At 44.7% G+C, this 13,780-nt stretch overlaps 1 protein-coding gene across 1 annotated transcript in view; it reads right to left on the bottom strand.

The window, feature by feature from the left end:
- LOC139555336 (tissue alpha-L-fucosidase-like) overlaps positions 1-8,914 on the bottom strand; it is a 31,528-nt gene extending 22,614 nt beyond the window's left edge. Inside the window, exons 1-6 of the mRNA XM_071369052.1 lie at positions 8,687-8,914; positions 5,479-8,231; positions 5,083-5,217; positions 1,913-2,050; positions 1,558-1,663; positions 649-849 (exon numbers count right to left, since the gene is read on the bottom strand). Coding sequence (XP_071225153.1) covers positions 649-849; positions 1,558-1,663; positions 1,913-2,050; positions 5,083-5,217; positions 5,479-5,840 — 942 coding nt within the window. The 5' untranslated portion in view covers positions 5,841-8,231; positions 8,687-8,914. The remainder of the gene's footprint in view (positions 1-648; positions 850-1,557; positions 1,664-1,912; positions 2,051-5,082; positions 5,218-5,478; positions 8,232-8,686) is intronic.
- Positions 8,915-13,780: the final 4,866 nt, after the last annotated feature.

Below are 13,780 nucleotides of genomic sequence, written 5' to 3'. Positions count from 1 at the left end.
TCTCTCTCACCTGTATGATACTGGGCAGGTTACCTGACTAGTGTACGGGGGTGAATCAGTACAGTATGTGTTCTCTCTCACCTGTATGATACTGGGCAGGTTACCTGACTAGTGTACGGGGGGTGAATCAGTACAGTATGTGTTCTCTCACCTGTATGATACTGGGCAGGTTACCTGACTAGTGTACGGGGGGTAAATCAGTACAGTATGTGTTCTCTCACCTGTATGATACTGGGCAGGTTACCTGACTAGTGTACGGGGGGTGAATCAGTACAGTATGTGTTCTCTCACCTGTATGATACTGGGCAGGTTACCTGACTAGTGTACGGGGGGTGAATCAGTACAGTATGTGTTCTCTCACCTGTATGATACTGGGCAGGTTACCTGACTAGTGTACGGGGGGTGAATCAGTACAGTATGTGTTCTCTCACCTGTATGATACTGGGCAGGTTACCTGACTAGTGTACGGGGGGGTGAATCAGTACAGTATGTGTTCTCTCTCACCTGTATGATACTGGGCAGGTTACCTGACTAGTGTACGGGGGGTGAATCTGTACAGTATGTGTGTTCTCTCACCTGTATGATACTGGGCAGGTTACCTGACTAGTGTACGGGGGGTGAATCAGTACAGTATGTGTTCTCTCTCACCTGTACGATACTGGGCAGGTCCATCAGTTCAGAGAGCTTCATGGTCCTGCGGTAACCCCAGGACTGTGTGTCTACAGACTGACACTTCTCCCACTTGTGTTTGGGAAGCTCCCCAGGGGTGTATTTGTCTGCACAGTTATAGTAGCCACCGTGTTTACAGTAACACCCCGCACCCCACCTGTCATTGGTCACAATCACGTCCTGGAGGGGAGGGAGGGAGGGTGATACAAATGACAGCCAATCAAAAAATACAAAATTAGTGAACAGACAGGAAGTGATCACATGAATGTTTACCGGTATCTTTTTCAGAGGAGGCAGATTCGGTCACTATAACACACATATTTAATGTAGGTTATTAATTCAAATTCATCCATAGACTGGACTGGACACTGACAATATATGTTGTCCCCAGTCCCCAAACCATTGTCCAGGATATCAGTAACACCTGCATATTACAGTGTGTACATGAATTTTCTTTACAGTCTAGCACTAAAATACCTGATTCAACTAATCATCAAGACCTTGATTAGCTGAATGAAGTATGTGCTGGGTTGGAACGAAAACCTGCCACCAATACTGTAGGTTTCCACGACCAGACTTGGGTAAAACACTGCCTTAGAAGTGAATAGGTCTTTACGTTCCAAACGGAACCCTATTCCCTATATAGTGCACTACTTTAGACCAGAGCCCTATTGCACCCTATTCCCTATATAGTGCACTACTTTAGACCAGAGCCCTATGGAACCCTATTCCCTATATAGTGCACTACTTTAGACCAGAGCCCTATTATTCCCTATATAGTGCACTACTTTAGACCAGAGCCCTATGGCACCCTATTCCCTATAGTCGTGCACTATGTAAGGGAACAGGGTTGCATATGGGACGCGACGATGGGTAGGAAGTCCTCACTTTAACGGGACTGTCGTTGTAGAGCCAGGCCAGGAATTCTGTTGAGTTCCAGTAGGTATCAGGAGCTTCCCAATCCCCATCGGACCAGATCAGTTCTGGCTTATAGCTGGACCACAGGAGAGACCGGTGAGGGGAAAATGGGTGTAGGGGTATCTGAACAAAAGCTACGTTTGTGTCATATGTGGTAATCTAAGCACAGCTATAAGACCTTTAGCCCTGTTTTACATATATATGACGGAGATAGACGTACAATATAGTATACTGTGCCCTCTATCTCAGCCATAATAATAAAAAAATAATTTAAAAAACGTGTTTTTTTTTGTATCCACAGTAGACCTATTCTGGCCTAAATTACCTTAGGACCATGTCATAAAGCTCAGGCAGCAGTTTCTTCAAGACAAAGTTCTGTGTTGTGAAGTTGTTGTTTTTGTCCGCCAGGTAGAGAGGGTTGAACCATTCATACAGGGAGTTGTAGAGTCCATAGTGCAGCGACCTGTGAACAGACAACACAAAAACAACAGCTGATACTGGGACGGATAGGGAACTGTCAAGAGACAGCAGCTGATACTGGGACGGATAGGGAACTGTCAAGAGACAGCAGCTGATACTGGGACGGATAGGGAATTGTCAAGAGACAGCAGCTGATACTGGGACGGATAGGTAACTGTCAGGAGACAGCAGCTGATACTGGGACGGATAGGGAACTGTCAAGAGACAGCAGCTGATACTGGGACGGAGAGGGAACGTGTCAGGAGACAGCAGCTGATACTAGGACGGATAGGGAACGTGTCAGGAGACAGCAGCTGATACTGGGACGGATAGGGAACTGTCAAGAGACAGCAGCTGATACTGGGACGGAGAGGGAACGTGTCAGGAGACAGCAGCTGATACTGGGACGGATAGGGAACTGTCAAGAGACAGCAGCTGATACTAGGACGGATAGGGAACTGTCAGGAGACAGCAGCTGATACTGGGACGGATAGGGAACTGTCAAGAGACAGCAGCTGATACTGGGACGGATAGGGAACTGTCAAGAGACAGCAGCTGATACTGGGACGGATAGGGAACTGTCAAGAGACAGCAGCTGATACTGGGACGGATAGGGAACTGTCAAGAGACAGCAGCTGATACTGGGACGGATAGGGAACTGTCAAGAGACAGCAGCTGATACTGGGACGGATAGGGAACTGTCAAGAGACAGCAGCTGATACTGGGACGGATAGGGAACTGTCAAGAGACAGCAGCTGATACTGGGACGGATAGGGAACTGTCAAGAGACAGCAGCTGATACGGGGACGGATAGGGAACTGTCAAGAGACAGCAGCTGATACGGGGACGGATAGGGAACTGTCAAGAGACAGCAGCTGATACTGGGACGGATAGGGAACTGTCAGGAGACAGCAGCTGATACTACGACGGATAGGGAACTGTCAGGAGACAGCAGCTGATACTGGGACGGATAGGGAACTGTCAAGAGACAGCAGCTGATACTAGGACGGATAGGGAACTGTCAAGAGACAGCAGCTGATACTGGGACGGATAGGGAACTGTCAGGAGACAGCAGCTGATACTGGGACGGATAGGGAACTGTCAGGAGACAGCAGCTGATACTGGGACGGATAGGGAACTGTCAAGAGACAGCAGCTGATACTAGGACGGATAGGGAACTGTCAAGAGACAGCAGCTGATACTGGGACGGATAGGGAACTGTCAAGAGACAGCAGCTGATACTGGGACGGATAGGGAACTGTCAAGAGACAGCAGCTGATACAGGGACGGATAGGGAACTGTCAAGAGACAGCAGCTGATACGGGGACGGATAGGGAACTGTCAAGAGACAGCAGCTGATACTGGGACGGATAGGGAACTGTCAGGAGACAGCAGCTGATACTACGACGGATAGGGAACTGTCAGGAGACAGCAGCTGATACTGGGACGGATAGGGAACTGTCAAGAGACAGCAGCTGATACTAGGACGGATAGGGAACTGTCAAGAGACAGCAGCTGATACTGGGACGGATAGGGAACTGTCAGGAGACAGCAGCTGATACTGGGACGGATAGGGAACTGTCAGGAGACAGCAGCTGATACTGGGACGGATAGGGAACTGTCAAGAGACAGCAGCTGATACTAGGACGGATAGGGAACTGTCAGGAGACAGCAGCTGATACTGGGACGGATAGGGAACTGTCAGGAGACAGCAGCTGATACTGGGACGGATAGGGAACTGTCAAGAGACAGCAGCTGATACTGGGACGGATAGGGAACTGTCAAGAGACAGCAGCTGATACTGGGACGGATAGGGAACTGTCAAGAGACAGCAGCTGATACTAGGACGGATAGGGAACTGTCAGGAGACAGCAGCTGATACTGGGACGGATAGGTAACTGTCAGGAGACAGCAGCTGATACTAGGACGGATAGGGAACTGTCAGGAGACAGCAGCTGATACTAGGACGGATAGGGAACTGTCAAGAGACAGCAGCTGATACTGGGACGGATAGGGAACTGTCAAGAGACAGCAGCTGATACTGGGACGGATAGGGAACTGTCAAGAGACAGCAGCTGATACTAGGACGGATAGGGAACTGTCAGGAGACAGCAGCTGATACTGGGACGGATAGGGAACTGTCAGGAGACAGCAGCTGATACTAGGACGGATAGGGAACTGTCAGGAGACAGCAGCTGATACTAGGACGGATAGGGAACTGTCAGGAGACAGCAGCTGATACTAGGACGGATAGGGAACTGTCAGGAGACAGCAGCTGATACTGGGACGGATAGGGAACTGTCAGGAGACAGCAGCTGATACTAGGACGGATAGGGAACTGTCAGGAGACAGCAGCTGATACTAGGACGGATAGGGAACTGTAGAAAGTCAACATTGAGCCTAATGGCATTTTTATGAGTGTGTCCTGTCCTTTGGGCTTCTGCATTACTTGCTCTTTGGGGGTTTTAGGCTCGGTATCTGTAAAGCACTTTGTGACATCTGTTGATGTAAAAAAAAATACAATTTTTAAAAGGTTTATAAAATACATTTGATTGAATACAGAACTACCTCTGCTGTCAGCTACAGACCTGGGCTTATTATAAACACTTATATAAAATAGATCTATGACAAATAGAGACGTCTTCCAATTCAATTCCTGCATCCAGAAGAATTTGCTTCAGCACATTACAGCTTTACTCTCCCCATACAATCACCCCCCCGATAACAACTAGGACAGTACTACGCAAAACTAAACATAGATCAGTGTCTATAGACAGTACGTCAGATCATACAACACCTGGACAGGTATTTTACCTATTAGCTAGGCACATCATTATGTTATAGCGATCTGGTGCCCGACGGCACGGTCGATGATGTAGGCATGCAACCATTGGTTGATTCATGCAAAGTCTGAGCAGGGGTTACACCAGCCAACCACCAATAACATTATCCAATTAAAAATGATGTCCTCAGATCAGTTGATAACTTCAACCCTTCTCTCTCTGTCTGTCTGTTTGTCAATGGGGTTTATCGTACCTGTTGCGTACGGCAGCTGCCAGGTCTCCCACCAGGTCTCTGTGTGGTCCAGTGTCCACAGAGTTCCAATTCCAGGAGTAGGACGAGGGCCAGGTGGTGAATCCTTCATGGTGCTTCGCTGTCAGAACCACATACCTGGAGATACATGGGACATGTAAAGACTGGGGGAAAAGACCTGTACCCTTTCAATTCTAGGCTGTAATACTGTACTACAGCCTCTGTCAGACTGTGGTAGTGCACTTTCCCCATTTTAATAATAATTATTATTATTATTGAAACAAATATTTAACTAGGCAGTGTTGCTGGTTCAATACCTACTACCGATTTTAATCACTACAGACTGTGTTGCCTATTGGTATAAAACAAATATAGGTATACAAACTGAATTAGACTTACTTTGCACCGGAAGCCTCGAATATGTCAGCCCAGTCATCCGGGTCAAAGAACTGGGCATGGAACTGGGGCGCGAAATCTGGATAGCTGAACCCGGGCGGGTAGTTATCCAGCATGTACTGAACACACTTCGGATCAGGTGGGTTTTGGCCTTGCCAATGCCACCAGAACCACTCGCTCTCGAACCCGGGGACGGAGAACACCCCCCAGTGGACGAAAATCCCGAATTTGGCTTCATCATACCATGTAGGAAGTGGTCTTGCGTCCAAACTCTCCCAGTTCGCTTGGTATCGCGTCCCACTTGCTGGTATTGCTATCAACAAAGCGGCGAGCAAGAGAAATAACCAGCTTGCCTGAGCAAACATTACTGTTAAAAAAACGGAGGCTTTACCAATGTGAAGGTTGCAACGTTAATAGAATAGCGAAACCGGACGGCGCGGTCTTTCTGCTGCGTCTACAAGCGATTATATCTAGAATCAAACTAAACCGCAACGTTTTATATCGGTTTACAGGCATAATCTACTGTAAAACATTATGGGGAAACTACCATTTCGTTATGTGCAGTAAATGTAGATCATACTGGTCCGTAAACTACCACATGACTGTGGTCATATGACTTGTGTTCAAAACTGTTCCGCGTAGAGCTTTGAGGAAAGCAATTTAACATCACGATCAGAATCTCTTCTCATTTCCTCTGTCTTGTCACAGCACCGTGATCCGCGGCACATTGAAGCATATGATTGGTCTACTTATGTGAGGGAGCCAAGGGATTGGATGCATGTTTTAAAGAACCTCCCCTCAGGATTATAGTGGCGCTGAATGGAGAGGGATACCGTTCTCCCCTGAGTTTATAAAACGTTATAAAGAGCAGCACGGTAGCGCCGTTTTATCTCAAATGTTGTCAACAGAATGAGTTTGCTGTTACTCCCGTCCATGAATCTATTGCAGAATGGAGCCTGTTGATAGCACGGACTAAAGTCCACACTTGCATTAGTCCCTTTGTTTTGGTGATTGGCCTTTAGGCTCTGACAACGAACAGGCAGCAGACACACAGTACAGTATGTTTTAGCAGTTTAGTAGGGTGACCTGATTTGTAACTATGAAAATAATTTTGTCAAACAGATTGTGAACCGAAAAGTGTACGTTTGATTCTAGAAATAAATAAATAAATATATAAAAAATGTTGGTTAGGGTGTAGGGGCAGATGTATGTCATCTTGTCATTCAGAGATTTTATCTATTTACTTTTAGTCTGATCAATGGGCAAAAATGTAGGGTAATTTCTGTGCTTGTCATCAAGAACACTTCTGTTATTTCCCAAACGTATTTTAGTATTCCACTTCCCAGTGTTGCCGGTGTAAAAACAGATTTGAAGTCTGATATGCCTACACGTGTCTTTGAAAATGAATGACATGAGGCGATGTATTTATTACAGCCGTTCCTGGTCAGTTTTGAATAAGTCATACAAATAAACGGGTTGGGTATGAAATGCTCCAAGAATCAGATATAATCTGACATTTTAGTATTGTTCACATTTATTTTTATTTATTTCACCTTTATTTAACCAGGTAGGCCAGTTGAGAACAAGTTCTCATTTACACGTGACAGGCTACTCATAAAAGGCATATTTTGTAAGATGATGGCAAGGATCTTCGGCATAAACCACCTGAATATTGATATTCATTAGATTTTTCTTGAAGGTTGGGTGATTAAACATTTATTAATTTCTCAAACACATAGCACTTGAGTAACAGTATAACTTTAGTCCGTCCCCTCGCCCCGAACCGGGCTCGAACCAGGGACCCTCTGCACACATCAACAACAGTCACCCACGAAGGATCGTTACCCATTGCTCCACAAAAGCGGCTTGCAGAGCAAGGGGAACCACTACTTCAAGGTCTCAGAGCAAGTGACATCACAGATTGAAATGCTATTAGCGCGCACCACCGCTAACTAGATAGCCATTTCACCTCTGTTACACTTACCCCCCCTTTCGACCTCCTCCTTTTCCGCAGAAACCAGTGATCCGGGTCAACAGCATCAATGTAACAGTATAACTTTATTGCGTCCCCTCGCCCCGGGCGCGAACCAGGGACCCTCTGCACACATTCGACAACAGCCACCCTCGATGCATCGTTACCCATCGCTACACAAAAACCGCAGCCCTTGTAGAGCAAAGGGGAACCACTGCTTCAAGGTCTCAGAGCGAGTGACGTCACCGATTTGAAACGCTATTAGCGCGCACCACCGCTAACTAGCCAGCCATTTCACACCGGTTACACCATTTATAAAAATCCATGTTTTTTCTGGTTCTGATGTTAACATTGCTGAATATATTGGTAACCAGACCACTAAGTCGAACATACCGCATCTCCCTCATATTTACTTCAAGTAGGTGAACATCTATAATAAAAATAAAAATAACGTTTTGGGGTTTTTATAAAGAGGCCATTGTTGATAACGGCTCTGCAGTGTTGTGATATCTATTGCACATTCAGGCAGCTAGGCTTCAGCTGCCGCACACAGATCAACCAAAAACATTTTAACCCCTGAAATTAAAACGAAACATTAACAGTCATAATCTCTTGACATATAATAACAACAGTTTTAGGTTCACTGCCCTTCAGGCTACTCCCTCTAGTTTCAGGACCCAGCCTTGCCCCGGGGAAACTGGGCTGTTTTCAGGCATGAGTACCACCAGTCCTGTTGGTGTCGTACCCACCTCAGAGGTACGCACGGGTTGTCAAGTATAGTGACCTGAGAAGAGAGACAGTAATATTCAGTTAGCATAAAAGGTGCTGTCTGTTACATCTTTGTACTTTATGGGACAAAATCCACACCAAATATGCATTGGGTCGGCAGGTAGTCCTAGTGATTAGAGCGTTGGACTAGTAACCAAAAGGTTGCTGGATCGAATCCCCGAGCTGACAAGGTAAAAATCTGTAGATCTGCCCCCTAAACAAGGCATTTAACCCACTGTTCCCTGGTAGGCCATCATTGTAAATAAAAATGTGTTCTTAACTAATTTGCCTAGTTAAATAAAAAAATATGTTGTAATGAAGGTCTTTAGCCCGAAGTCCAGCGCGCAAAAGCATGCTCGAGCGGCAGAGTCGATTTCCGCGCTTACAAACCCAGGGTCGTTACAATATATATTAAAAAAAAATATTAACAGACACTGTTAAAAACCATAATATCATGTCTGGTATACTTACATTCGTGTCCTCAGAGGTTTTGGGTGATGCGAGGTAGAACAGCAGGTTGGAAGGCCATTCCAGCAGTATGGCATAGACCGTGTCGTTCTTCGAGGTGTACCTATGGAAGGATGTGACGGATCACTGGTGGTTCTAGAACCTGTCAGCTGGGGCCAGTTACATTAGACGTTATTGTTGTCATATCGTTTTGCATGTGATACGATACTGTTGTGTTCCCGCCTAAAGCCGTCCCTCTAGAACATGTGTGGGTTAAATTAGTGTTCCGCGTTGCCACTGTCTAATAACGGATGTAAAAAAAAAAAACGATAGCAAAAATTAGTTATGTAAAAATTATTTCATACTCCGCATTTAGGGGGGAAACAAGGGAATCCAAAATTGTTAACAAGGAGCAGTACTGTACTTTATAACCTCTGGGTTAACAAGGAGCAGTACTGTACTTTATAACCTCTGGGTTAACAAAGAGCAGTAGTGTACTTTATAACCTCTGGGTTAACAAAGAGCAGTAGTGTACTTTATAACCTCTGGGTTAACAAGGAGCAGTACTGTACTTTATAACCTCTGGGTTAACAAGGAGCAGTACTGTACTTTATAACCTCTGGGTTAACAAGGAGCAGTACTGTACTTTATAACCTCTGGGTTAACAAAGAGCAGTAGTGTACTTTATAACCTCTGGGTTAACAAGGAGCAGTACTGTACTTTATAACCTCTGGGTTAACAAGGAGCAGTAGTGTAGTTTATATTTACAAGACACAATCTTTTGAATTAACAGGTTTCAGACAAAAAGAAAAAAACAAGAACCAAAAGGTGAGTGAGTTCTCTTGTATCTCGTTGTGACATGAGTCACCTGATCTAAATGTGGTCAGGTGCATCTTGTGAGACTGATACTATACTGTTAGGTTCTAATAATCAAAGTTTAAAAAAAATAAATAGAGGGACGCTACGAAAGCTTAAACCAAGTTTATTCATCCCAAAGGATCGAACTGAACCGACCAAGACACGGTTCCTCCAGTGGTGGTATACATACCCCCAATTTGGGTGGAGTCTCCTCCCTCTCGCTAAACATTTGCATCTTTATTGCTAGGCAGGAAACGAAGTGATACATGCAATAAACTGTTCCTTCTCCCTTGACGTGACCTCGACCCTCACTAATCCATGGCGCTCTCCCCTTATCAATCCTGCCATAGGTGATTGTTTTCCCCCAACACACTCCAAGCTTAATTGAACACACCATATCCAGTTGAAGTCTGAAGTATACATACAATTAGGTTGGAGTCATTGAAACTCATTTTCCAAACGCTCCAAAAATTTCTTGTTAATAAAGTATAGTTTTGGCAAGTCATTTTTCCAACAATTGTTTACAGACAGATTATTTCACTGTATCACAATTCCAGTGAATCAGAGGTTAACATACACTAAATTGACTGTGCCTTTAAACAGCTTGGAAAATGACAGAAGATTATGTCATGGATTTAGACGCTTCTGATAGGCTAATTGACATAAATTGAGTCAATTGGAGGTGTACCTGTGGATGTATTTCAAGGCCCGCCGACTCACTCCTGTTACCTCTGTAACCTTCCCCAACTATACGGGAGTCCTTTCTTCCCCCCACTCTCTCTGTGTGCTGGCCTTCTGGCAGCTTTATGGGCCTTGCCCAGCTGGTGAGTAATCAGCCCCTGATTACTCACCAACTCCCAATCAGCCCCAATTAGTCCTGGCCGGAGAACCTGTCGAGACCTGGCACGTCCAGCAGATAGAGCCATCGCCTCGACGAGTCTCCCCCTGGTGGCTGACCGGCTGTATGCCACTATATATATATATATAAAAATAGATCCCATGACTTAAATTTAAGTCAATCTCAGATCGATTGTCTGCAGGCCCAAGTTAACCTCCCACTTCATGTAATAAAGTCATGACCATCATGCTTTTTAGGGAAAGAGGATAATTTTGTATTCATTTTAACCCATTTTTTTTAATCCATATGACGGAAATCTGTCGCAGTGGTCTGTGTACATGGTCTGTGTACAGGTACAGTGATCGGTAAGCTGCTCTGACAGCTGATGCTTAAAGCTAGTGAGGGAGATAAGTGTTTCCAGTTTCAGAGATGTTTGCAGTTCGTTCCAGTCATTGGCAGCAGAGAACTGGAAGGAAAGACGACCAAAGGAGGAATTGGCTTTGGGGGTGACCAGTGCAATATACCTGCTGGAGCGCGTGCTACGGGTGGGTGTTGCTATGGTGACCAGTGAGCTGAGATAAGGCGGGGCTTTACCTAGCAAAGACTTATAGATGACCTGGAGCCAGTGGGTTTGGCGACGGATATGTAGTGAGGGCCAGCCAACGAGAGCATACAGGTCGCAGTGGTGGGTAGTATATGGGGCTTTGGTGACAAACCGGATGGCACTGTGATAAACTACATCCAGTTTTCTGAGTAGAGTGTTAGAGGCTATTTTGTAAATGACATCGCCGAAGTCAAGGATCGGTAGGATAGTCAGTTTTACGAGGGTATGTTTGGAGTGAAGGAGGCTTTGTTATGAAATAGGAAGCCGATTCTAGATTTAACTCTTGACACTACAGGGGGTGCTGTTTCAACTTGGACATTTATCGTTCCCAAATTAAACTGCCTCGTACTCAATTCTTGCTCGTACAATATGCATATTATTATTACTATTGGATAGAAAACAATCTCTAGTTTCTAAAACCGTTTGAATTATGTCTGTGGGTGAAACAGAACTCTTTCTGCAGCGAAATCCATGACAGGAACTGCGAAGGTCTGAAAACGAGGCTCTGTTCTCAGATCAGTTTAAAGCTCTGTATGTATCCTATGGGTCGACATGAACTGCACCCGCCTTCCCCTGGATGTCAGTAACCAATGAGAAGTGGAATGGAGTGTCTACGTAGTACTCAGAGCTTATAAAAGGCCAAGGAACGAAGTGCGCTCTCTTTTCGTCGTTCGTCATTGCGCAAAGCAAGACCTCAAGATGGCATTTTGAAACGCTCAGTTATCGGCCTTAGCTATATCCGTCTGTAATTTAATTCGATATAGGTGTTAGAAACATCATAACGAAGTTATTTTAAACCGAGTTATATCAGTTTATGCGAGTATATTGCTATTTTCGGAATTTCCTTAGTATTGCGTTTTGGGGATTTGGGAATGTTGTGGCCACATAGCTATTGTTAGCTGCTAATTCCGAAGTTGAGGACGACGTTTTACAACCAAGCAACGATTCTTTTGGACAAAGGACACCTTGCCCAAGATTCTGATGGAAGCTCGTCCAAAAGTAAGAACTATTTATGATGTTATTCCGTATTTATGTGGAAAAATGTAAACGCATTTGTCGGCCGTTATTGCGGCACTAGTCTCGCTTTAACGCACACTGTATGTCTAGTAACGTTCATTTTAAAAATTATTCATTATTCAATTAATCATTAATAACTAATGCATCTTTCATTTGCTGTCCAACCTGTATTTTTTAGTCAATCTAATCGATAAATAATCGTAAACTTAGGTGCCTTTCCAAGATGGCGCCGGCCAGAATGCATGACCTGTTGCCACTGATCACATTGTATAACAACGATTTGTGCTGCTAAATATGCACATTTTTGAACAAAACCTATATGCATTGTGTAATATGATGTTACAGGACTGTCATCTGACGAAGTATATCAAGGTTAGTCCAAAATTATATATCTTTTGCTGTATTGTTACGATCGCTAATCTGTGCTGCTGGTAAATTGCTTGTGTTTCTGGCTATTGTGCTAAGCTAATATAATGCTATATTGTGTTTTCGCTGTAAAACACTTAAAAAATCTGACATATTGGCTGGATTCACAAGATGTTGGGCTTTCATTTGCTGTACGCTGTGTATTTTTCAGAAATGTTTTAAGATGAGTAATTAGGTATTTGACGTTGGTCTCTGTAATTATTCTGGCAGCTTCGGCACTATTTCAGATAATGTGAGTCTGGAAATAGAGTCTACAGTCTAACCAAACACCTAGGTATTTGTAGTTGTCCACATATTCTAAGTCAGAACCGTCCAGAGTAGTGATGCTAGTCGGGCGGGAGGGTGCGGGCAGCAATCGGTTGAAAAGCATGCATTTAGTTTTACTAGCATTTAAAAGCAGTTGGTAGCCACGGAAGGAGTGTTGAATGTACTATATACAGTAGAGAGGCTATATACAGTAGAGAGGCTATATATAGTAGGGAGGCTATATACAGTAGAGAGGCTATATATAGTAGGGAGGCTATATACAGTAGAGAGGCTATATACAGTAGAGAGGCTATATACAGTAGAGAGGCTATATACAGTAGAGAGGCTACATACAGTAGAGAGGCTATATACAGTAGAGAGGCTATATACAGTAGCGAGGCTAAAACAGTAGAGAGGCTATATACAGTAGCGAGGCTAAAACAGTAGCGAGGCTATATACAGTAGCGAGGCTATATACAGTAGCGAGGCTATAACAGTAGAGAGGCTATATACAGTAGAGGGGCTATAAACAGTAGCGAGGCTATATACAGTAGCGAGGCTATAACAGTAGCGAGGCTATATACAGTAGCAAGGCTATATACAGTAGCGAGGCTATAACAGTAGAGAGGCTATATACAGTAGAGGGGCTATATACAGTAAAGAGGCTATAAACAGTAGCGAGGCTATATACAGTAGCGAGGCTATAACAGTAGCGAGGCTATATACAGGCATCGGTTAGTCAGGCTAATTGAGGTAGTATGTACATGTAGGTATGGTTAAAGTGACTATGTATATATGATAAACAGAGGGTAGCAGCAGCGTAGAAAACGAGTTGGGGGGGACAATGCAAATAGTCCGGGTAGCCATTTGATTACTTGTTCAGGATGCACTGGGCCGTACACACTACCCTCTGTAGTGCCTTGCAGTCGGAGGCCGAGCTGTTGCCGTACCAGGCAGTGATGCAACCAGTCAGCCTACCACTGTTGTGTCTGCAAACTTAATGATGGTGTTGGAGTCGTGCCTGGCCATGCAGTCGTGGGTGAACAGGGAGTACGGAAGGGGACTGAGCACGCACCCCTGGGGGGCTCCAGTGTTGAGGATGAGCGTCGCAGATGTATTGTTACCTACC

This window comes from Salvelinus alpinus, chromosome 26, assembly GCF_045679555.1.
Source record: "Salvelinus alpinus chromosome 26, SLU_Salpinus.1, whole genome shotgun sequence".
In the NCBI taxonomy this organism is placed as follows: Eukaryota; Metazoa; Chordata; class Actinopteri; order Salmoniformes; family Salmonidae; genus Salvelinus; species Salvelinus alpinus.
This window is presented reverse-complemented; position numbering and strand designations above follow the sequence as displayed.